At 36.8% G+C, this 26,509-nt stretch overlaps 1 protein-coding gene across 13 annotated transcripts in view; it reads left to right on the top strand.

Moving 5' to 3' along the window:
• The window catches only part of CCDC15 (coiled-coil domain containing 15), a 79,785-nt gene that overhangs the window by 26,935 nt on the left and 26,341 nt on the right, over nucleotides 1-26,509 (top strand). For 12 of the 13 annotated variants that reach the window (XM_046014136.1, XM_046014132.1, XM_046014139.1 and 9 more), the window contains 2 exons: nucleotides 2,812-2,904; nucleotides 5,227-5,330. In XM_046014136.1, coding sequence (XP_045870092.1) covers nucleotides 2,812-2,904; nucleotides 5,227-5,330 — 197 coding nt within the window. Of the gene's footprint in view, nucleotides 1-2,811; nucleotides 2,905-5,226; nucleotides 5,331-26,509 lie in introns of those variants that run through there. The other variant, XR_006819874.1, reaches the window with a different exon arrangement.

Below are 26,509 nucleotides of genomic sequence, written 5' to 3'. Positions count from 1 at the left end.
AACAAAAAGAGCAGAGCATCCCGTTGTTCAGCCTCAACCGGCAACATGCATATCTAGTGACTCAAATTTGTCACAGCTCTATGTCTGCAAATGACCATAAAAGCATCACAAATGTTAATTTTGGAATTACAAATAAATATTGGTAAACAGGCAAATTCACAAGTAAGGAGTATGGAATATTGAGGATTGACTATAATTTGTATACTATAGAATTAACCTATTTAAAGTGTATGATGCAGTGTTTTTAGTATATTCAAAGGGTTGTGTGAAGTTTGCCACAGTGAATATTAGAACATTTTCTTCATACCCCAAAAGTCCTTACTCATTAGCAGCCAATTCCTTTTCCCTCTACCCCCCAACCCTAGGCAACCATTAGCCAATTTTTCTGTCTATAGATTTGCCTATTCTGGACATTTCATATAAATGGGATCATCATGGAATATATGGCCTTTCGTGACTGGTTTTCTTCATTGAATGTAATGTTTTCAAAGTTCATTGACCTTGTAGCATATAGCAGTACTTTATTCCTATCATTAGATGACATTCCATTTTATGCATGTAGCACGTTTTACCCACTCATCAATTGATGGACATTTGGATTGTTTCTACTTCTTGCCTGTTATGAATAATGTTGCTATGAATATTAGCATACAATTTTTTTCTGTGGATATGTGTTTTCATTTCTCTTGAATGTATCAAGGAATGGAATTGCTAGGAATGTGGTGACTTTATGTTTAACCTTTTGAGGAACTGTCAAACTATTTTCCAAAGTGGCTGCACTATTTTTCATTCCTTCCAACAGCAACAGTGTATGAGGGTTCTAATTTCTTCACATCCTTACCAGCACTTACTGTCTTTTTAATTATAGCTATATTAATGGGTGTGAAGTGGTATCTCATCGTGCTTTTGATTTATATTTTCCTGCTGGTTAATAGTGGGAATCTTTTCATGTGCTCAGTGGCTATCTGTATTCTTTGGAAAACTGCTTATTAGATTATCTGCCCAATTTGTAATTGAGTTATTTGTCTTTTGATTATTGAGTTTGTGAATTCTTAGTATATTCTCCATACAAGTCCCTTAATAGTTACATGATTTACAAATGTTTTCTCCCATTTTGTAGGCTTTTTGTTTTCTTCATGGTTTCCTTTGCAGCACAGAAGTTTTTAGTTTTGAAGACGTCTAAGTTAGCTACTTTTTCTTCTGTGGATTGTGCTTTTGGTGTCATATCTAAGAAACCACCTAAGGCAGAATCATGAAGGCAGAATTATGTGTTCCTCTAAGAATTTTATATCTCTTGCATTTAGGTCTGTGATCCATTTTGAGTTAATTTTCATATGTGGTATAAGGTAGGAATTGAACTTCATTCTTTTGCATGTGGATATCTAGTTGTCCCAACACCGTTTGTTGAAATGCTTACCATTGAGGACTCTTGTCAAAAATCAGTTGATTGTAAATATAATGGTTTATTTCTGAACTGTTAGTTCTGTTCCATGAATCTGTAAGTCTATTCTTTTTTTTTTTTTTAGGTCTGTTCTTAACCAATACCACACTGTCTTGATTACTGTAGCTTTGTATTAAGTTTTGAAATTGGGAAGAGTGATTCCTCCAACTATGCTCTTCTCTTTCAAAACCATCTTAGCTGTCCCTTGCATTTGAATTTAAGGATCACCCTATCAACTTCTGCAAAGAAGTCAGCTGACATTTTGATGGAGATTGCGTTAAATCTGTAGATCAGTTTGGAGAGTACTGCCATCTTACCTGTCCTTTCGTGTCTTTTCATTCATTTAGACCTTTAATTTCTTCCAACAATGTTTTTTAGGTTTCAGAGTAGAAAATTTACACTAACTTTGTTAATTTTATTGTAAGTTTTTGGTGGTATGTTAAATGGATTTTTCCATTAATTTCATTTTTGGATTGTTAATTACAAGTATAAAGAAATACAATAGATTTTTGTATACTTACCTGATATCCTGCAACTTTGCTAAAAGATACATAACTTTTAAGCTAAAAAAAGTAATACTGAGCTTTCATTCTGAAAGTTAGAGATCATAATTTGACCCATAACAGAGTAGATACACCGTTATGTTGTAAATCTTTTCTAGTAATATGGGGGAAGTTAGCTCCAGTTTCTTCCCTTTCATGTCAGTTGATGTTATAATATTTTTAGGTTCTTATTTGGACTTACACCCACCAAAAGAGTTATATAAGTTGAAACTGATTACTGCTTTGAGATAATAAGGGATCTGGCTTTATATCCTGGATTCAGTCTTAAGTACACTCAGAGTGATTTTAAGTGACCACTTTAGAAGAACTTTTATTCTGAACATTTTTATTTATTTATTTATTTTTTTTTTTTTTTTAAAGATTTATTTATTTGACAGATAGAGATCACAAGTAGGCAGAGAGGCAGACAGAGAGAGAGAGAGGAGGAAGCAGGCTCCCAGCCAAGCAGAGAGCCCGATGCGGGGCTCGATCCCAGGACCCTGGGATCATGACCTGAGCCGAAGGCAGAGGCTTTAACCCGCTGAGCCACCCAGGTGCCCCTGAACATTTTTATTTATTAATTCCACCATGTTTTTGACCTGATTAATTTTCTTTGGTTTATTATTTTTTATTTGGTTTATTCCTTCTGAATCTGCTTCTTTCATTCTTTTTAAATTTATTTTATTTAATTGATTTTTTATTTGTTTGTCTTTATCCAGTTGAGGTCCAAGTTGCAGGAGAAAAGAAACAATACATAAAAATATCAAAAGCACATACAGGTCTTGCTTTTGCCAATTTTGTCACTTTGTGTGACTGTACTTCTAACAGGTTTATGATGATTATCAATCAAGATCGAACACTGAATTTCAAATTCCGCTGACACTCCAGTCTGGAGTAGATCAGGAAGAGGACAAGAGAGAGGTATGTAATGTTAATTGCTTTTGAACACCAGTATTTCTACTATAATAGTACGTGTGAAATTAGGAAGGATTTACTGTGTTCTTACGCAGTAAGAGCCAATACTACAAATTCCATGGATAAAGGAAAGAAGTTACTTGTGCTCGCTTCGGCAGCACATATACTAAAATTGGAAAGAAGTTACTTGAGTCATTATAATATGTTGAACTTTTCTTTCAAACTTCTAGGATTTGGGATACCTTGATATGAAATCAGATATCTGATCCTAGTGAATTTTTTCCATTAGTGTGCATTTGTCACAATAACTTAAAGGAAATGTTTTAACTCATGACTTCCCTTTTTTTTTTCCTTCTCAATCTAAAGTTGGGTTAAGCCAACTTTTTTTTTTTAATTTAATTTTTATTTTTTCAGTGTTTCAAGATTCGTTGTTTATGCACCACACCCAGTGCTCCATGCGATACATGTCCTCCTTAATACCCACCACCAGGCTCACCTAACTACCACGGCCCTCTCCTCCAAAACCCTCAGATTGTTTCTCAGAGTCCACAGTCTCATGGTTCGTTTCCCCCTCCGACTTCCCCCAATTCCCCCAATTCAATTTCCTTTCCTTCCCCTAATGTCCTCTGTGTTATTCCTTATGCTTCACAAGTAAGTGAAACCATATGATAATTGACTTTCTCTGCTTGACTTATTTCACTGAGCATAATCTCCTCCAGTCCCATCCACGTTGATACAAAAGTTGGGTATTCATCCTTTCTGATGGAGGCATAATACTCCATTGTATACAGTTTTTAACACTGCTGATGTGCCAGAATCAGATGTGGAGCTTTTTTCAAAATACAAATACCTGAACCCAAACAGATATACTGATCAGTATATTGAAAGGTAGGTTTAGGCATCTGTGTTTTTAAAAAAATTACCACTGGTGCTTGTGATGGCCTCAATATTAAGAACCAGGTATTACACTTAATAATTTTTACCAAAAGGATATAAGCTACTCAAAGGGCAAAAACATGTCCATGGGTACATTAGTGCCCTTTAAGTAGCTTTTGTTCTTAAAAGAGAATATATAAACCCAGAGCATAAACCCAAAGGGCAATAGCACTTGCTTTTTTTTTAAATTTTTTTAATAAACATAATATATATTATTAGCCATAGGGGTACAGGTCTGTGACTCGCCAGGTTTACACACTTCATAGCACTCACTATAGCACATACCCTCCCCAATGTCCATAACCCCACCACCCTCTCCCTACCCCCCTCCCTCTGGCCCTCCTCAGTTTGTTTTGTGACATTAAGAGTCTTTTATGGTTTGTCTCCCTCTCAATCCCATCTTGTTTCATTTATTCTTTTCCTACCCCCTAAACCCCCCAAGTTGCATCTCCACTTTCTCATATCAGGGAGATCATATGATAGTTGTCTTTCTCTGATTGACTTACTTCGCTAAGCATAATACCCTCTAGTTCCATCCATGTCATCGCAAATGGCACGATTTCATTTCTTTTGATGGATGCATAGTATTCCATTGTATATATATACCACATCTTCTTTATCCATTCATTTGTTGTTGGACATCTAGGTTCTTTCCATAGTTTGGCTATTGTGGACATTGCTGTATAGCACTTGCTTTTATTATACTTGTTCCCTTTCTTTGGGAGATCGGGGGTGGGGCAGAGAGAGAATCCCAAGCAGGCTCATACCTAGCGTGAACCCTATGTGAACCTTGATCTTACAACCCTGAGATCATGACCTGAGCTGAAATCAAGAGTCAGATGCTTAACTGCCTAAGCCACTCAGGCGCCCCTATACTTGTTCCCTTTGAAAGTTTGGCGCTCAGATATTCCTCAGTCCTTCTTTCCTCTTTCCTACCATATGAGGCTAGGCTTAGAGTATTCTTTTGGGATGTGGTTTTGATTTTGAAAATTTAAAGTGACTATTCTTTTATAAAATACCTCTCCCATTCTTTCTTTGGCCCTGCTTCAATGGTACTTATTACTTGGGAACACAGAGTAAAAATAGTAATATATCTTATCTTACCAAATGCAGTCATTTCCTCAAGTGCTGTTGACAAAGGACTAGACTAAGGGCAAACTAAATTAGTACTTATTTCTCTGATTTGTCTGTATATCGAATAGCTATGTGCTTGAGAATATAAAACTTTTTCTGTATATGATATTATCCTAGGTCACCGTAAAATAGAAGGAAATTAAGGACTTAATTCCATGTGTCTTTTGTATCACCTAGTTTATATATGGCACAAGGATATTTTCCTTCTTGGAAAGTCCTCAGAGCAGAATCTTAACATTTTCAACTTCTTTACTTTAGCGTCAAAAGCAATACCTGAGATACAGACGACTTTTCATGGATATTGAAAGGGAACAAGTAAAAGAACAACAAAGGCAAAAAGAACATCAGAAAAAAGTTGAAAAGTAAGTTCTTTGATCCTTAATGTGAACCTCAAATTACTAGTTAAGATGATTTTGAAAGCTGCGTTTTAGAAATAATCAGGTGGTTTTGGCTTCTGATCCATAGTGTAAACTGTTTTTTATCTGGATAGAAGTATGAAAGGTAGTTAAGAGCTATGTTTTTTTAATAGACTTTTTTTTTTTTTGAAAAGTTGTAGGATTGCAGCAAAATTAAGCAGAAAGTACAGAGAGTTTTATTTACTCCCTTATGGTATACATGGACTGTCTCCTCTACTGTCAACATCCTGAATCACAGTGGTACAGTTGTTACAACTGGTAATCCTCCATTAACACACTATAATCTGTATTTTACTTTGGGATGCACTTAATATATTAACATATAATGTATTATTTGTTTCAGGAGTACAGACAGGTTTGTGAATCAGCAGTCTTACATAACTCACAGCACTTACCATAGCACGTACCCTCCCTGGTGTCCATCACCCAGCCACCCTCTCCCTCCCACCACCCTCCCCTCCAGCAGCCCTCAGCTTGTTTCCTGAGATTAAGAGTCTCTTATGGTTTGTCTACCTCCCTGGTTTTGGGATCCACTCTTGGTGCTATACATTCTTCCAGATTTTGACAAATGGATAATGACTTGTATCCACATAATATAATATACAGAATCATTTTACTGCCCTGAAAATGCCTCGTGCTCCACCTATTAATCTTTCTCTCCTCCCAGCCCATGGCAACTACTGATCTTTTTATTGTCTCCATTGTTTTGCCATTTCCAGAATGTCATATAGTTGGTATAAAATACAGTCTTCTCAAATTGTCAATCTTCCACTTAGTAAAATGCATTTAAGTTTCTTCTAATACGTTTTCATGGTTTGACAGCTGATTTTGTAAAAAAAGATTCTTATTTATTGAGAGAGAGAGAATGAGAGAGAGAGGGAGAGCACAAGAAGGGGGAGGATCAGGCAGAAGCTTACAGTCCCTGCCTAGCAGGGAGCCCGATTCAGGACACCATCCCGGGACTCCAGGATCATGACCCTGAGCCGAGGCAATCGCTTAACCAACTGAGCCACCCAGGTGCCCTCACTTCCTTTCAGTGTGAAGTAATATTCTATTGTCTGGTTGTACTACAGTTTTGTTTCTCCATTCACCTTCTGAAGGAATCTTGGTTTCTTCAAAGATACAGCAGTTATAAATAAAGCTGCTTTAAATATCCATGTGCAAGATTCATGTGAGTGTATGTTTTCACCTCGTTTGGTAAATACCAAGTAGTATGTTTGCTAGATAAAATGGTAAGAATATGTTTACTTTTGAAAGAAACTGCCAAATTTTATTCCAAAGTGGCTGTACCATTTTGCATTTCTGTGAGCAATGAGCAAAAGTTCCTGTTGCTCCAGATCTTCTCCAGCATTTGGTGTTGTCATTGTTTTGGGTTTTGGCCATTCTAACAGTTGTGTAATAATATCTCGTTGTTTCAGTGTGCAATTCCCTAATGACATAGGATGTGGAGCATCTTTTCATATGCTTATTAGCCATCTGTACATTTTCTTTGGTGAGGTGTCTGTTTAGGTCTTCGGCTCATTTTTTAATTAGGTTATTTATTTTCTTATTCTTGAATTTTAAGAGTTCTTTGTAGTTTTGGATAATAGTCCTTTATCATTTTTTTTTTTTTTTACAAATACTTTCCCTCATCTGTGGCTTTAATTTTCATTCTTTTGACACTGTCTTTTGAAAAGTGGAAAATTTTAATTTTAATGAAATCCAGCTTGCAATTTTGTTTTTAATGTATCATGCCTTAGGTATTGTACGCAAAAAATTGTTGCCATATTCAAAGTCACCTAGATTTTCTTTTTTTCTTTTTTTTAAGACTTTTATTTATTTGACAGAGACACAGTGAGAAAGGGAACACAAGCACGGGGAGTGGGAGAGGGAGAAGCAGGCTCCCTGCTGAGCAGGGAGCCTGATGTGGGGCTTGATCCTAGGACCCTGGGGTCATGACCTGAGCCAAAGGCTGATACTCAATGACTGAGCCACCCAGGTGCCCCTCTTTTTTTTCTTTTTTTTTTTTTTAAGATCTTCTTTATTTGAGAGAGAGCGTGAGATAGAGCACGAGTGGGGAATGGGGGAGGATGGAGGGGCAGGGGGAAAGAGACAAGCATGTTCCCCACTGAGCAGGGAGCCCGGCTGGATCTCAGGACCCTGGGATCATGACCTGAGCCAAAGGCAGTCACTTAACCAACTGAACCACCCAGGCCCTCACCTAGATTTTCTTTTGTGTGATTGTCTAAGAATTTTATCATTTTGTGTTTTACATTTAGTTCAGTGATCCATTTTGAGTTAATTTTTATAAGGGGTGTAAGATCTGTGTTTGGATTCATTTTTCTGCACAGCTGTTCCTACCCCATTTGTTGAAAAGACTATCCCTGCTCCATTGTATTGCTTTTGCTCCTTTGTCAAAGCTCAGTTAACTATATTTATGCAGGTTTATTTCTGGGCTCTCTGTTCTGTTCCACTGACCTATTTGTCAATTCTTTTGTCAATACCACACTGTCTTGAGAGAAATGATGCCTATGAGAGACTCACCTTTGCTTTCAGGACACATATAGGCTGAAAGTGAAGGGATAGAAAAAGATACTCCATGCAAATGAGCACCAAAGTAGCGTGGGAGTGTCTATCCTTATATCAGACAAAATAGATTTTTTTTTAAATATTTTATTTATTTGACAGACAGAGATCACAAGCAGGCAGAGAGGCAGGCAGAGAGAAAGGAGGAAGCAGGCTCCCTGCGGAGCAGAGAGCCCAATGTGGGGCTCGATCCCAGGACCCTGGGATCATGACCTGAGCCGAAGGCAGAGGCTTTAACCCACTGAGCCACCCAGGTGCCCCAGATTTTTTTTTAATTTATTAAATTTTTAATTTTTTTATAAACATATAATATATTTTTATCCCCAGGGGTACAGGTCTGTGAATCACCACAGACAAAATAGATTTTAAGTTGAAAGTGTCACGATAGACAAAGAAGGTCATTATATAATGATAAAGGGGTAAGTTTATCAGGATGATATAACAATTATAAATATTTATGCACCTAGCATCAGAGTATTTAAACATAGTGCTCTCTTTGGCAGCACATGTACAGAGTACCTAAACATGAAGCAAATACTAACAGAACTGAAAGGAGAAATAAACAGCAGCACAATAATAGTAGGAGACTTTAGTATCCTCCCTTAAACAATGGGTATATCATGCAGACAAAATTAATAAGGAAACATTGGTTTTTAACAACCTTAAAGACCAAATAGACCTAACAGACATTTACAGAACAATCATCTAACAGCAGCAGAACACACTTTCTTCTCAAGAACACACAGGATATTCTTCAAGGTAGATCATATGCCACATAGGCCACAACCCAAGTCTTAACAAATTCAAGCAGACTGAAAGTATATCAGGTATCTCTTTCAAACACATTGGTATGAAAGTAGAAATCAGTAATGAGGAAAATTTGAGAATTCACAAATACATGAAAATCAAGAAGCCCACTTGTGAGCAACCAATGGATCAAAGAAGAAATAAAGGAGAAATAAAATGTTTAGACAACAAAAATGGAAACACAACATACCAAAAATGTATGGTATGCAGCAAAAGCCGCTCTAAGAAGAAAGTTTTTATGTACAAGATGCCTTCAAAGAAAAAAGATCTCAAATAAATAACCTAATCTTACAACTCAGGAACTAGAAAAAGATGAACAAACTAAGCCCAAAGTTAGTCAGAAGGAAGGAAATAATAAAGATTATAGCAGAAATAGAGAATAGAAAAAAAATAGAAAAGATCAATGATACTAAGAGTTGGTTTTTTGAAAAGATAAACAAAATTGAAATGCTTAGCTCAATTAACCAAGAGAAAGAAAAAAAGAGAAAAACAAATAAGATTTTAAGCAAAACAGGAGACATTACAGCTGATACCATAGAAACACCTAGATTGGGCACCTAGAGAAAAAAAAAAACGATAAATTTCTGGAAATGTGCAACCTATCCAGACTGAAATATAAAGAAATAGAAAATCCAAACAGACCAATTGCAAGTAAGGAGTTTGAATCAGTAATCAAAAACTTCCCAAGAAACAAAAGTCCTGGACCTGGCTTCACTGGTGAATTCTGCTAAACATTTAAAGAAGAATTAATACCAGTCCTCAGATTCTTCCAAAAAACTGAAGAGAAGGAAACACTTTTCAACTTATTACAAGGTCTACCCTGATACCAAAACCAGACAAGGTCACTACAGGAAAAGAAAATTACAGGTCAGTATCCCTAATGAACATTGATGTAAAAAGTCTCAACAAAATATTAACAAACTGAATTCAGCAGTACATTAAAAGGCTCCTATACCAGGATCAAGTGGGATTTATTCCAAGGATGCAAGGAAGGTTCAGCCACTACAGATCAATCAATATGATACACTGCATTAACAAAATGAAGCATAAAGATCATGTGATCATCTTAATAGATGCAGAAAAGGCTTTTGAGAAAATTCAATATCCATTTTTTTAAAAGATTTATTTATTTATTAGACAGGTTACAAGTAGGCAGAGAGGCAGGCAGAGAGAGGGGGAAGCAGGCTCCCTGCTGAGCAGAGAGCCCGATGCGGGGCTTGATCCCAGGACCCTGGGACCATGACCTGAGCCGAAGGCAGAGACTTTAACTCACTGAGCCACCCAGGCACCCTCAATATCCATTTTTGATAAAAACTCTTCAACAAACTTGTACAGAGGGAATGTATCTCAGCATAGTAAATCCCTGCCTGACAAAACTACAGCTATCACACTGCACAGTGAAAAGCGGAAATCATAGGTTGCCTGAGTGGCTCAGTCAGTGAGGTGTCTGACTTCTGGTTTCATCTCAGGTCATGATCTCATGGCTCCTGAGATCAAGTCTCTGTAGGGAACCATGCTCAGTGGGGAGTCTGCTAGAAGATTCTCTTCCTTTTCCCCTCACCCAACTCACAAGTGTGCTCTCACTCTCCCTCAAGTAAATCTTAAAAAAAAATAAAAAGCTGAGATCTTTTCCTTTAAGATGAGAGCAAAACAAGGATGGCTACTCTCCTCACTTATATTCATCCTAGCCAGAACATTTAAGAGAAAAAGAAATAAAAGCTATCCCAATTAGAAAGGAATAATGTAACTGTAACTGTTTGCAGAAGACATGATATTATATTTGGAAAACCCTACCCTAAAGACTCTGCCAAAAACTTGTTAGAATTAATAAATGAATTCAGTAATTCCTGTATTTTTCAGGATACAAAATCAATTAACAACAATCAGTTGTGTTTCTGTATACTAACAATGAACCATCAGAAAGATGAATTAAGAAAATAATCCTGTTTACAGTAGCATCAAAAAGAATAATACTTAGGAAAAAATTTAACCAAGGAAGTGAAAGATCTGTATACTGAAAGTTAGAACATTGATGAAAGAAATTGAAGATGACACAAATAAATGGAAAGCTCATAAATTGGAAGAATTAGTATTGTTAAAATGTTCATGATATCAAATAATATACAGAGTTAGTGCAGTTCCTTTCAAAGTTCTAAAGCAGAAATAGAAAAAACAATACTATGGTGCCTGGGTGGCTTAGTTGGTTAAATGACTGCCTTCTGCTCCGGTTGTGATCCTGGAGTCCCAGGATCAAGTCTTATATTGGGCTCCCTGCTCAACTGGAAGCCTGCTTCTCCCTCTAACCCTCCCCTGGCTCATGCTCTTGCTCTCTTTCTCATTCTCTCTCTCAAATTAATAAATAAATCTTTAGGGAAAAAAAGAAGAAAAAAAATTACTAAATTCTAAAATCTGTATGGAACCACAAAAGACCCTGAATAGTGAAAGAAATCTTTTCTTTTTAAAGCTTTATTTGAGAAAGGGAGAGAGAGAGTGCAACTTAGGTGCACACACATGCATGTGATAGGGGAGGGGCAGAGGGAGAGAAAGAATCCCCAGCAGACTCCCCACTGAGTGTGAGAACACACCCCCCCAAAGCACGCTGGATCCCATGACCCTGAGATCACGACCTGAGAGAAAATCACAGATTAGATGCTCAAGTGACTGAGCCACCCAGGTACCCCAGTGAAAGAAATCTCGAGAAAGTAGAACAAAACTGGCAGCACCACGCTTCCTGATTTCAAGCCATAGTACAAAGCTATAGTAATCAGAACAGTATGGTAGTCACATAAAACAGATACATAGATTAGTGGGACAGAATAAAGAGCCCAGAAATAAATCAGTTAATTTATAGCAGTGCAGTCAAGAATATACAAGGGGAAAAGGATAGTCTCTTCAATAAATGGTGTTGGGAAAACTGGATATCCATATGCAAAAGAATGAAAGTGGCCTCTAACTTACTCCATCAAAAATCTACCCAAAATGGATTAAAGACTTGAGCATAAGACTTGAAACTTTAAAACTCTTGGAAGAAAACAAAGGAGTAAGCTCCCTGACTTTGGTCTTGGCAATGATTTTTGAATATGACATTGTACGTACAAGCTACAAAGCAAAAAGAGTCAGGAGGGACTATGTCAAACTAAGACTTCACTTAGCACACCAAAGGAGATGATCAACAAAATGAAAAGACAACCTGTGGAATGGGAGAAAATATTTGAAAAGTATATACCTGATAGGGTGAATATATGAGGAACTTTCACAGTTCAATAGAAAAAAAAATAACAAATCAAATAGCCCAATTAAAAAATGGTCAAAGGACCTGAATTGACATTTTTCCAAGAAGACATACAAATGACCAATAGGTACATGAAAAGTTGCTCAGCATTACTAATCAACAGGGGAATGCAAATCAAAACCATAATGAGATATCACCTCAGGCTTGTTTGAATGGCTGTTAATATGAAAAGAGATAGGTGTTGGCAAGAATGTGGAAAAAAGGAAAACTTGTACACTATTGGTGGGAATGTAAATTAGTGCAGTTGCTATGGAAAACAGTGTGGAGATTCCTCAAGAAATTAAAAACAGAACTACTATATGATCTAAAATCCCACTTGTAAAGGAGATGAAATCACTGTCTCACAGAGATATCTGCACCCCCATGTTCATTGCAGCACTATTCACAATAGCTAGGACATGGAAACAACTTAAGTGTCTGTCAGCAGATGAATGGTTAAAGAAAATGTGGCACATATATAATGGAATATTATTCAGCTATGAAAAAGGGAAACCCTGCCATTTCTGGCATGAATGAATGTTGAGGTATTATGCTAAATAAAATAAATCAGAGAAAGAAATACTTTATGAACTTACTTATATGGGAAATCTGAAAAAATAAACTCATAAAAACAGGGGTAGATTGGTGTTTGCCAGACTGGGGAAGGGTATGTGTGGGGGGAATATGATGTTGGTGAAAGGTTGCAAACTTTCGGTTATAAGATAAAGGAGCTCTGGGGATCTAATAATGTACAGTGTGGTGACTATCACTACAGTACTTGAAATTTGCTAAGAGAGTAGATTTTAAATGTTCTCATCACATGCACAAACAGAAAGTAACTGAAGTGATAAAATATGAACTAATATCATGGTAATCAGTTCATACTATATATATAAGAAATCACTGATAGGGGCGCCTGGGTGGCTCAGTGGTTTAAGCTGCTGCCTTCAGCTCAGGTCATGATCTCGGGGTCCTGGGATCGAGTCCCGCGTCGGGCTCTCTGCTTGGCGGGGAGCCTGCTTCCTCCTCTCTCTCTCTCTCTGCCTGCCTCTCTCCCTACTTGTGATCTCTATCTGTCAAATAAATAAATAAAATCTTTAAAAAAAAAATCACTGATATATATAGTACAGCTTAAAGTTACACAATATTTTTGTCAGTTATCTCTCAATAAAGCTGGGGGGGGGAATGTGGGTTTGAAAGCAAGGACTTCACTTCTTATCCACATTTGAGAGTGAGTCTGCATTTATTCAGCAAACATTAATCTGGCACTTTCAGATGAGACTGTCCTAGACATAGGCATTACAAAGATAAATAAAATGTGGTTCTTTTTCTTGAGGAATTCATAACCCAAGATGGATGGGGGCATAATTGCCTGCAAGTAAGTAGTATAATTATTACAATAGAAGATGTAGGTACAGAGTCCCAGAGAATACAGAAGTGGGATTACCAATTCCATCTGGAAAGTTAGAGAAATTACTACATTCACTTGGGTCTAGATGGATAAGTATGTGTTTACTGGGGAAGCTACTAAGATGGTGAAGTAGAAAAATCAACATTAAGTGGAGAGTGGAAGCAAATAATAGTATTCATGCAGAGTTTTATAATTTTGAAGGGCTTTCATATATTAATTCATTTGGTATTTTTCAACCATCAAACGTTTGTTGAGAGTCTGGCACATGCCAGGGACTGCATTATATGCTGAGAATATTAAATGTAAACATATGGCAGGATAGTAGTGGGTCATAGCACAGGCTTGAAATCAAATAGTCTTGGGTTTGAATTTGCAACTTGTTAGATGTGTAACCTTCAGCATGTTTCTTTACCTCTGAGATTCAATATTTTTAATGATAAAATGAGGATTATAATCCCTGTCTCCTACGTTGTTGATAGAATTAAATGGAGAAATATATGTAAAATACTTAACATTGTATTTGGCATTTAATAAAACCATGGTAAATAGTACCTATTATGACCATGATGGTGGTGGTGGTGGGTGGTGATGATGATAATGATGGTGATAAAGATGATGGGAAATAGGATGAGCACCAAGGGAGGCCAGACAAATGGAGGAAAGGAGATGAAAATAGTAATTATAATGCTATATGAGAAGTAAGACAGGGAAACAGTCTAGGGAGATCAAGAAAGGCTTTATATATAAATGGGTTAGTACTCAAGCTGGGTCTTGAAGCATGAATTGGAATTTGCTAGATGGTCATGGACTTAGTATGAAAGTATAAGGTATGTGTGGGAAACTGAGAACTTGGGGTGGATAAATAGGTGGAAGTGAAGTGGCAGAGGGGCTATCAAAAGGCTGTTGTAAGATTTTAAGGCATAAGTCTTGTCAGATTTGTATTTTAGAAAGAACATTCTGATAGCAGTACAGAATGGTCTGGAGAGGACAGAAAACTGAGGCAAAGAGTCTAGTTAACTGTAAGTTATTTTAGTAGCTGAGGTAGGCGATGATGGGAACATTGGGAACAGAGAGTCATATATTTAATAAAATTTAAGAAATAGAATCCATAGGATTCAGTGACCAGTTGGGTTTTGTGTTGAGAGCAGTCAAAGGTAGTTTCTAAGTTTATTCTTGGAAAGCTAAATGAATGGTAGTACCATTAACATCGGGAGGTAATGCCCAAAGAAGAACTAGATTTGATAGAAAGCTAGCAGGTTCAGTTTAGGACATTGAGTGTGAGAAGCCTGTGGAACATTGAGGACTGACTTATACACGTTTGGAAATAAGAAACTAGAATTCTGGGGTGCCTGGGTGGCTCAGTGGGTTAAAGCCTCTGCCTTCGGCTCGGGTCATGATCCCAGGGTCCTGGGATTGAGTCCTGCATCGGGATCTCTGCTCAGCAGGGAGCCTGCTTCCCTTCCTCTCTCTGCCTGCCTCTCTGCCTACTTGTGATCTCTGTCTGTCAAATAAATAAATAAAATCTTAAAAAAAAAAAAAAGAAACTAGAATTCTGGCAGCAGTGAGAACGAAAGATTTCCCTAGGAATTTTCAATATTTGTTTCAACATGAATTGGGACCAAGTATAGAGCTTCTTCTGGGGCATAGATAATTAAGAGGCGCTTTTATTGGTCTTCAGGCACTGAATTAATAAAATTGGAGACTTTGAGGGGTCTCAAACACTTTGAGGGGGTCTCAGGACATTTGCCACTGTCTAAATTTGTGCAGTAAAGAAGGCTGAAGGTGAGGCACCTAGGTGGCTCAGTCAGTTAAGCCTCTGCCTTTGGCTCAGGTCATGATCTTGGGGTCCTGGGATTGAGTCCCATGTTGGGCTCTCCACTCAGCAGGGAGTCTGCTTTTGGCTCCAGCTCTGCTCCTTCCCCCTGCTTGTGCTCTCTCAAATCAATCAGTCAATCAATTAAAAAAAAAAAAAAGGCTAGGGATCTAAGTTGAAAACTTTTAGAAAGCAGAGAAAATTTTTCTATAATCTTATAATACATGTAGAGTTCAGGACCCACCAGGATGAGGTTGGGGGCTGTGGGGGGGAGATAAGACCCGGTGAATATACCAGGCTTTCAGTCAACAAGACACCACAGAGTCCTACAGGAACATGTAGAGTTCAACACTAACAAGATGGTCTAACCAACTGTAGAATAAGCCTTACTCAAACTATAAAGCAGCCTTGATTCTGTTGAGTGCCTGATTGGATTGAGGTGATGAACTCTGCATTCCCTGCTTAGCAGAGATAAGGGTGAACTTTTCTGTCCTAGATAACATCACTTGGAGCCTCTAAATTTCTTTTAAAACAACATTCAGCATTCAGTTAGAATTTTTAGGCATGTCAAGAGATAGGACCATGTGACCAAAAGCCAAGAAGGAGAGATGACAGAAGCAGACTCACAGGTGACACAGATGTTGGTATTAGCAGACAAGGACTTTGAAACGGTTGATTAATACACTCACATAAATAGAGGAAAAGATGAAGAAAATAATGAAGATATGGAGAATTTCACTAGAGAACTGAATCTATAAGATAGCATAAACTAGAAAGTCAGGAGTTGACAAGTATAATCTCAAAATAGCAACTCAGTAGGTACACAATGATACACCACTTCATACTCATTAGACTAGCTTAAAAAAGAAGATGATGACAAACTTAAGAGTACCAAATGTTGGCCAGAATGTAGATGAGTTATAACTGACATATTGGTAGTGAAAGTGGAAAAGAGTATAACCACTTTGGAAAACTTTAGTTTTTTTAATACTTAAATATACATCTAGCTCATGACATAGGCCTTTTACTGCTAGACAGTTTCTCAAGGAAAATGAAAACATTTATAAAAACACTGAACAGTGAGAGAGTATATTCTTTTTATGTGTCAATGGCACATTTATCAAGATTGATCGTATCCTGGGTTATTTTTCAGAGTTTTTTTTTTTTTTTTTTTAAGATTTTATTTATTTATTTGACACACAGAGAGAGATCACAAGTAGGCAGAGAGGCAGGCAGAGAGAGAGAGAGAGGAGGAAGCAGGCTTCCTGCTGAGCAAAGAACCCAATGCGGGGCTCGATCCCAGGACCCTGAGATCATGACCTGAGCCGAAGGCAGCGGCTTAACCCACTGAGCCACCCAGGCACCCCCAGAGTATGTTTTCTGATTATAGTGATGTTAAGCTAAAAATCAGTAAGCAGTACATCTTAAGAGAGTTTTGAGTGAAAGATAAAATTGCAATAGAAATTATTAGAAAATGCTTTGAAGAGAGTAATAATGAAGACAAAACATACCAAATTTGTCAGAATTAGAAGGAATGTTAGAGCAATTATCAGAAAAAGTAAAAAGGCTAAAAATAAATGTTGTAGTTTTCCATCTTTAAGAAGTTAGGAAAAAAATAGCAAATCAAAAAGAAGTCATAAAGAGCAGAAATCAGTGAAATAGAAAACAAATGTACAATGGAGAAAATCAACAAAGCCAACAACTGATTCTTTGAAAATTTAGTTTTGCCAGGGATATACCACTCTAACTGATCAGTGAAAAAGATAAGAGAGAAAGCCAATATTAGGAATGAAAAATGAGTCATTACTGCAGAGCCTAGAGACATTAATGATAATAAGAGGACATATGAACAATTCCATTCTAAAAAAATTTGATCAATTTGATCATTTTGATCAAGTATGAATAGACAAAATCCTTTAAAAAAATGTGGATGCAAGAAGAAATAGAAATCTGACTCATCCTATGTAACTTAAAGAAAGTAAATCAGTTTTTTTTTGAAGATTTTATTTATTTATTTGGGGGGGGCATGCATGCTAGAGAATGGACAGAGGGAGAGAGACAGAAAATCCCATGCAGACTCAATGCTGTGCATGGAGCCCAATGCAGGGCTTAGTCCAACAACCCTGAGATCATGACCTGGGCCCCAATCATGAGTTGAATGTTCAACCAACTGAGCCACTGAGTGCCCCCAAAGTAAATCAGTTATTTAAAATCCTGCCAAAAAGAAAAATTTATGGTCAGGTATAGGCTCAAATGTCTTCCCTGGGGGATCCTTGCCAAATATTTAAGGGGGAAAAAAACAATACCAAGTTTTACATAAACTATTCTAGAGAATGGAAAACAGGCAGTTCTTCCCAAATAATTGTAGAGGCCAGCATAATCTTAATCCCAATCGGATAAGGACATCACAAGAAAGTACCATTACAGATTGATTTCTCTCATGAACAGAAATGTAAAATTCCAAGTGAAATAGTAGCCCAGTGACCTTTGAGGGGCACTCTTGCATGCCTTTGCCCTTGAAACTTCTGCCTAAGCCTCTGCCTCCTGCCCCAAGACAGCTTCTTTTTTTTTTTTTTTTTTTTAAGATTTTATTTATTTATTTATTTGCCAGAGAGAGAGATCACAAGTAGGTAGAGAGGCAGGCAGAGAGAGAGGGGGAAGCAGGCTCCCTGCTGAGTAACGAGCCTGATGCAGGGCTCAATCCGAGGGCCCTGGGACCATGACCTGAGCTGAAGGCAGAGGCTTTAACCCACTGAGCCACCCAGGTGCCCCCCAAGATGGCTTCTTAAACATCCCTGACCTTTTCCTAAGCCATGGACCCAGTGGTGACAAAGCTTTTTGCAACACTAATGATGATGAAAAAAAAAAAAAAAGACTAAAATAAAATATTCCAAGATATTTAAGAATTATCTTTGGATACTGGAAATAATTTTTTTCTGTTCTTTGTGTGTTTCTTAATTTTTCAAAAATTTTTTAATCATTAGTGTATTTGACTTTGAGAGCCTACGCAATATTTGCAGGGGCCCCTTGCTGGTGAATTTCCTGTTTATTTTGTAGTAGAGAGTACAAGGACTTCTGAAATTTTTATGTGGCAATCCACTAGTGAGAATAATTGCCTTTGAGCTGTTTAATAGTTTCTTTAGTATGTTTCTATTCTCACTTGCTTTTTCTCCCCTTGAGATATAATACTGTTGTCTTAAAAACAACTTGACAAAAATAGCTGCCGTGAAATAGTGTGTGTATGTGTTTTGCAGTCAAATGCTCTACCCCTGAGCTATACCCCCTGTATGTGTTTTGGATTGAGGTAGAAGAGGCTTGGAAAAATCTAGACAGGATTCTATTTAAATATTTCAAGTATCTTTTCTATTCTTATGTTCATTAGGACTATAATTACATAACCTCCCTGGATACCAATTTCAGAATCTAAGGACACTGGCTCTCAAGAAGTTCATTCTTTTATCTAGGCCAGATTTGTCTTACCATAACCTAGTCACTTAGCCATAATTATGACATCTGCATCAGAAATTCTTCCAGTTCTATAGTGCCCATATATAAGCATTTTACCAACTCATCAAGCAAAAGAACAGAAATTTAGTTCACTTCATATAACTGAAGCCAAGCTATCCCTGCTGTGGGTGTTTTATGTCTAACCTAAATCTTCTTATGACATGCCTACCACATGGCATAGACAGTGGGGAATTCTTCTTTAGCTATATGCTGACCTTCTTTGAAAGCTTTTCTGCTTAAGGCTTTTGTTTTATTGCCATTTTCTCACTGGATAATCTTTTTCTTCTTTGATTTATACTCTTGACCCCAGAAAAAGTATGAAGGTCTTTGTCTCACAGATGGCATCAGAAAATTAAACCTGTTGTCAGTCATTTGCAAATAATTAAAAATAATTTTTTTGCTTTTTTCTTGTTGAAGAAACTAGATCATACATGACATTTTTTTTTTGCATGGTTATGATTTAACTTAAAACTATTTTAGCAACATTCTAAAATGAACATACATCAGCTTTCTATATAGGAATTAATAATAACTGCTTTACCTCAGTTGTTACAGGAGTCAGATGATATGTTTTCATTCATTCATTTAGCAGCACTTTGTTGAGTATCTATTAATTGGTATATATGATAGCTAGACTTAGGGGGTATGGAAAATGAAAGACATCTTCCTACTCTTCAAATATTTTACTAGGTAATTTTCACTCATGAATGGGGAAGCAGATAACCGAATAGATAATTACAATACCATATTTTTGGTATTACAAGACAATGTAGCATGTGGTTAAGAACATCCAGAGATATGTGTTCAGATCCCACCTCTGCTACCTACCAGTTGTGTGACTTTGGGAACGTTACCTCAGTGAGCCTCGCTTTCTTCTCTGTGAAACAGAGATATACTTCATAAAGTTGCTGTGAGGATTAAATGTGGTCGCCTGTAAATGTATGTAATCTGGCATAATGTATGCTCAATAAATGTTAGTTGCCAAGTATTTAAGGAAAAAATAACATCAAAGTTTTCATTATTCCAGAGAATGGAAAACAGGGGATATTCCCCCACATAATTATAGAGACCATTATAACCTTACTGCCAACCCGATAAAGACATTACCAGAAAACGATGTTACAGACTAATTTCTGTTATCAACATAAGTATAAAAATCTCAAATAAAATAAAACATTTCTTTTAATGCTATTATAAGAAAAAATTGCAAGAATATATGGGGGTACAGAGACTGTGTTTTCAACTCAGAATTGGGGGTATGGTTGTAGCAGAAGGCTCCCTGGGCTGAAGTTTTGAAGGATTAGTAGCAGTGCTATGAGACAAAATTGTAATTGATCTGGAGAAAAGAGTATATGGGAATCTTAGGTAAAAGCAATAACATTGTAAAAGCAGTGACTTGAGAGAATATGACACTTCTGAGCTGGATATGATTAGAGGTAAAATAGTGGAAAGAGGCAAGTCTAAAGAAATGAAGACGAGATCATAAACAGCTTTGTATGTCATGAGAAGGGATTTGGATTTTTATCCTGAAAACAGGAGCCACTTGGGGCATTGTGGGGAATAGATGAGGTGACTAAGACTAGATGTTAGGAGATTATTGAAATATACTTAGAAGATGAGAGGTGAAATTGTTTTTTTTTTTAAATTATTATATAAAGTCCTTACTGTGTGTCAAGTACTTTACATATTATGGTCTCATTTAATTGATACACAATTCTGTAGGATAGTGGTAGCTGCCATTCATTGAGTGTTTATAATGTACCAGGCACAGTGTTGAGTGTTTTAGAGACATTAGCTCATTTACTCACTTCAGTAACCTTATGAGGTAAATTTTATTGTTCTACAAAAAATGAGCCCTAGAGAGGTTGAATAATTGCCCAAGATTAAGATCACACTTAGCAATGGCAGAACTGGAATTCAATCCCAGATTTATTGGATTCTATCACCTAACCTCTTTGAAGCCTGTAACACCACCTTTCATATAAGCCAGGGCCAAGGAGGCAATGAGGAGGCAATTTTAAGAATGTAAGACAGAGAGTCGGTGAGATTTGTCAGTAGAGAATTCAGGGTTAAGTCCCAGATTTATGGCTTAGACCAGCAGATAAAATCTAAAACAGATTTGCCTGGGAGGAGGCAGATGTAGAGAGGATAAGTTTAGTTTGGGGCATACTGGGTTTAAGGTGCTTAAAGGAAATCCAACTAGAGAATCCAGTAGGAAGTATTGTGTTATTTTTAATAATGATTTCAGAAATCACTAAGGAAGAATACTTAGCAGAATCAGGAAGTAAGTAGACAGAAAGGTTGTACAGAAAAACAGGATCAGCAAGCAGTGATTTAGACCTGGTAGATTAGACCTTAATCCTGTTGTGGCAAAGAAGAATATTTCTTTCATGTCTTTGAGATCTAACAGGGCACCTCTTTAACCCCTGAAATAAACCTGTTTTTTAATCTTACAAGCCAAATTCCTTTTATTTGAAAGTATTGGTGTTGGCAAATTTCTGGCTCAGAAAGACAGAAACCATAGAGCCAAAAAGATAGTCCTCATTTTAGGTTTAGGTCGGTATTTTAGTTTTAACTTTGTAAAGGATTAGTTGTGTGGCATTATCATGTGGAAGATTCATGAGTGACAAGAGTTTTTGACTTGTTGCAATTGTATGACTATTTTTTAAAAAATTATTTTTATTAACATATAATGTATTATTTGCCCTAGAGGTACAGGTATGACTATTTAAAAAAATTTTTTTTAAAGATTTTATTTATTTACTTGAGAGAGAGAGAGAGAATGAGTGAGAGAGCACGAAGAGGGGAAAGGGTCAGAGGGAGAAGCAGGGAGAAGGATGCAGGACTCGATCCTGGGACTCCAGGATCATGACCTGAGCTGAAGGCGGTTGCCTAACCAACTGAGCCACCCAGCTCTCCCTTATGACTATTTTTTAATGCAGTTTGCCTATAATATTGATTCATCTTGAGGATTCTTTCCAGAGTGTAAATGTTGACCTATACTTGTTTAGTTGTGTCAACACATAGCATTGCAGATTTGCCAACCAAACTGCAATGTTTTCTATCCCTCCTCTCTTTTACTGAAAGTCTGACACTAGTTTCAGAATACCTTTTGGCATAACCGCTATAGCTGCATTCGCGTCAGTGCTCTGGAAAAAACCAGTACATTGACATGTTGATTTCTGGCCTACTTTAGTTTCTGTTGTGTACCAAATGAAAGTTATATTTACACAAGACGCTTTAAGCTTATCAGAGAAGAATAAGAGCTTGTTTACAGAATAATTGTTTATACCAATTTTGTAAGTTAACTTTGTCATTTTTGATTTTATGATCCTTTCTGAAACTACTATATGGCAGTAGTCCTTAACCTTCTATAAGAATCTGTCAAAAATCTGTCAAAAATACCTTTGAGACAATCAAATGGAGATGTCAGATTGGCAGGTGGTTAAATAGGTTTGAATCTCAGAGCAACCATCTGATGGAGCTGTAGCTTTAGGAGATACAGATGGTGGGTCTAATTGAAGCAAATGGCATACCTCAAGTCACCCCGGGGAGAAGTTACAGTACAAGTAGTGGAGAATGCCTAGATATGTTGTATTTCCGCTTATGCACTATGACTTTTGGAAGGCCACAGACTATTTTTAATATCTAATTTTTTTTTTGCTCTCTAATAACTTTTGCTTGGGTACAATATTGGTCCCATTGAGAATGTATGTGCTAGATGGATGAAATGACCTGTAGGCCACCATTGACTTTGGAGAGAGTTGTTTCGATGGAGTGGTTGATGGGCCTCAGAGCCACACTGGAGTAGTTGAGGAGACCAGGAAATAGAGACAGATGGTCTAGACAACTCTTACAAGATGTTTGACGTAAGGAATAGCTAGGGAGGAGGAGGAGGGGCTGAGTCCATCATTTCTAGGAACTGTTCTATTACCAAGATCTACAGTGTCAACATTTGCAAAACAGTCTGACGTGTTTCCTTAGTTCTTGGTTTGCTGGTTTAAAGAATGATTGGTATAGAGAATTATACCAGTAACTAAGCTTTTACATTGTCATTCACTTGGCTCATTTAAATTTCACCATTGAAAACCTCAATTTGATTACCTTCAGAAAAATCTTTTACCACTTGCCCTTTTCACAACATAAGGAGTTACTGAACTAAACAAATAGAAATGTCTTCAAAATACCACTTTTCTTTCCTGGCTGTCTTTGGAATAAGATCTCGATGTCTATCCCTAGCCAGGAGCACCTTCATGATCTCAGGCTCATCTTTTAGCTTTTGTACTCTTTTAATCTTGTCCTGTCATTCTCTTGCATTGTTCACAAGCATTGTATTTTAAGAGAGCAGGTTGACGTATATTTTAAAGTTAGTCGTGACTGACTACGTGCCTGTTTTGGCCTTCCACATATTACCTTTCTCATATTCCTGCTACACGGCCTTGCATGCCTTTAAATCTTCATCCTCACTGATAGGAAAACATCTCTCTCTGCCCATGTTGCAATATTGAGATTTCTTACCTCTAACCTCTAACCCTATTATTACTTTTTTTTGCATTTGAGTTTGAATCATACTATAAAAGATGTGTTTATGTTTTATACCCTTTGAGGAATATTCAGTTTAGACTTCAAGTTGGAGCTCAGTAAAGAATGGCAAGTGTGGGGAAACACTTATAAGAAAATCCTTGTTTAAAGTAGCCTTGTCACTCTGCTAGAGATGGCCATATTAGGTGTCAGAATCTGGATGGATTTGAATTCCATATACAGTACAACTACTGAGTCTCTTGTACTTTTCCAGTGCTTGATCTTTCAGCCTTTGTAGGATGGTTTCCAGGTTTTTAATATATACCTGTATTAATCTAACTTGAAGGCCATAATTCCTCTGGAGTAAATAGCTTGCCATAAATGGATAGAAGCCCAGAATTTTCAGCAGTCCATGCTTTGTTGAAGAGGTATGTGTGTGACTTGGCCTCATACTACTGTTCAGAAAACAATAGCTCTTTTGTTTTGAAGTAATTTTTAACAACTGACATTATCAGCATGTATTTATAAGTTTTAGTCTTCAATCAGTCATATATTTTAACAAACACTCATTACTTAGGTTTTCTGATATTTTTCTCCAGGAACTGCTTATTTCCTCTCTACTTATGGGTGAATTTAAAAAAATAAATAAATACAATTAATGTTCAATAAACTGCATATATTTAAAGTATAAACTTTGATGTTTTGACATATATGTGTACATATATGAAATCACTACCATAGTCAAGACAGTGAACATATCTGTCATCCCCAAAAGTTTACTCATGCCCTTGGTAGCCCCACTTTTTCTCCCTGCCTGTCTCCACCTCCCTAGGCAACCACTGGTTTGCTTTCTGTCACTGTAGATTAGCTTGAATTTTTTGGAATCATGCTGTTAGCCAGACTCCCAAGATCAGGTTCTTGAGTCTCAATGTGATAGAAATGAACTTTGAATTGGAGAGAAAGAAAACGGGCAGAGCTTACTGGAGATAGCTTGGATACAAGATAGCGGATAAGAAAGAGGAATGTTGCCCCTGAAGGGATACTGCACATGGTTTTTAAAGGCACTTTTCCAAGGGATGAGGGACTAGGACTGGGAAAGTGTCCTTCAGTCCTTGGATCGTTATCTTCTGGTCATCATTCGTTAATGGTTATAAGATAGTTGTAGGTTGCCTTTTGCCACAGTCAGCATTGTTTAGGCTACGGGAAAAACAGAAATACTTGTACAAGCCAACTTTGGGTTGTTACTTCTGTGTAAACTGTTTCTTTTGTTTTTGTTCAAATAACCATTACTCTCTTACAGTTGTTATTTGCTCATTTGCTCTTTCTGAGAAGGAGGTATTTGTCCATAAGTGTTTGGAAACTTAACTCTTATAGACCAGTGGCTTTATAGGAATTAACTTCCTTTTGTTTTCCTTATACCTCCTCAATACAACATGTACTCTTGTGCCCATCTCCTTTTACTCAGCATAATTATTTTTAGATTCATCCTTGTTGTAGTATCAAGAGTTCATTCCTTTTTGTTGTGGAACAGTATTCCATTTTATGGATATACCACAATTTATCCATTCATAGCTTGATAGACATTTGGGTTGTTTCCAGTTTGGGGCTGTTAGGAAAAAAGCTGCAATGAACATTCATGCATAAGTTTTTGGAAGTATGATGCCTTTTCTCTTGGGAGTATACCTGGGAGTGGAATGGTTGGATCATATGGTAAGTATATGTTTAATTTTTTATAGAAACTGCCAGACTGTTTTCTGAAGTGGTTGTACCATTTTATTTTACTACCAGCTGTGTAAGAGATTCAAGTGCTTACAACTTCACCAGTATTCAGTATTGGGTATGGTCAGTCTTTTTTATTTTAGCCATTTGAATAGGTATGTTGTGGTATCTCACTGTGGCTTTATTTTACACTTCTTATATGACTGAAGATGTTGAGCATCTTTTCAAGTGTTTATTTGCCATCAGTGTATCATTTTTGGTGACACCTCTATTCAGACCCAAAATTTTTGAGTTGTCTTATTATTGAATTTTAAGATTTCTTTAATATAATCTGGATATAAGTCTTTTATCAGGTAAATGCTTTGCAAAGATATTCTCACACCTGGTGGTTTGTCTTTTTATTTTAATACTGTCTTTTAAAGAGCAGAAGTTTTAAATCTTGATTAAAACCCATTTTCAATTTGTTCTTTAATAGATTATGGTTTTGGTGTTATATTTAAGAAATCATTGCATAGTCCAAGGAAAAAGTGTTCTTTTTTGTTTTCTTCTAGAAAGATTATAACTTTAAGATTGTATATTTAGATCTGTGATTCAGTTAAAAGTTAATTTTTATGTGTGGTATGAAGTTTTTTTTTTTGTATATGAATATCCATTTGTTAAAAAAGCTGTCTTGGTGGTGGATATTAAGGAGGGCACATATTACATGGAGCACTGGGTGTGGTGCATAAACAATGAATCTTGGAACACTGGAAAAAAGCTATCTTTTCGGGGTGCCTGGGTGGCTTGATTGGTTAAGCACCCGATTCTTGGTTTCTACTCAGGTCCTGATCTCATGGGTTGGGAGATTGAGCCCGACACTGGGCTCCGTGCTTACTGGGAATCTGCTCCCTCTGCACCTTCCCCTGCCCTTGCACCCGCTCTCTCTCTCAAATAAGTAAATAAAATCTTTTTTTTTCACATGTATATCTTTATTATGGGTTAATCCTACTTCAAAGTTCTAGTCTCTAAATAAATAATCTTTTTTTTTTTAAAGACTATCCTTTCTCTACTGCATTGCCATTGTGCATATGTCAAAAATCACAAACAAAAGAGAAAATTGATAGGTTAGACTTCATTAAAATTAAAAACAGTCAAGAAAGTGGAAAACAACTCCAGAATGGGAGAAAATATTTGCAAATCATGTATCTAATAAGAGACTTGTATTCAGAATATATAAAGAACTCCTACAACTCAGTAATAAAAAGACAACCCAATTAAAAAGTGGACAGAATATTTAAATAGATATTTCTCCCAGGAAGGTACATAAATGGCTATAAGTATTTGAAAATATGCTCAACATCAAGAGTTATTGGGAAATGCAAATCAAAGCCACAGTAAGATACCATCTCACACCCAGAAGCGTTGCTGTTATAAAAACAACAAATAACAAAAAATGTTGAGGAGAATATGGAGGAATTAGAATTCCCATACATTGTTGGTGGGCAATGTAAACTGGCACAGTTGTTTTTGGA

This window comes from Meles meles, chromosome 8 (assembly GCF_922984935.1).
Source record: "Meles meles chromosome 8, mMelMel3.1 paternal haplotype, whole genome shotgun sequence".
NCBI classification, from domain to species: domain Eukaryota; kingdom Metazoa; phylum Chordata; class Mammalia; order Carnivora; family Mustelidae; genus Meles; species Meles meles.
Note: the sequence above shows the minus strand (reverse complement) of the source record. Positions and strands in the feature narration are given on the sequence as shown.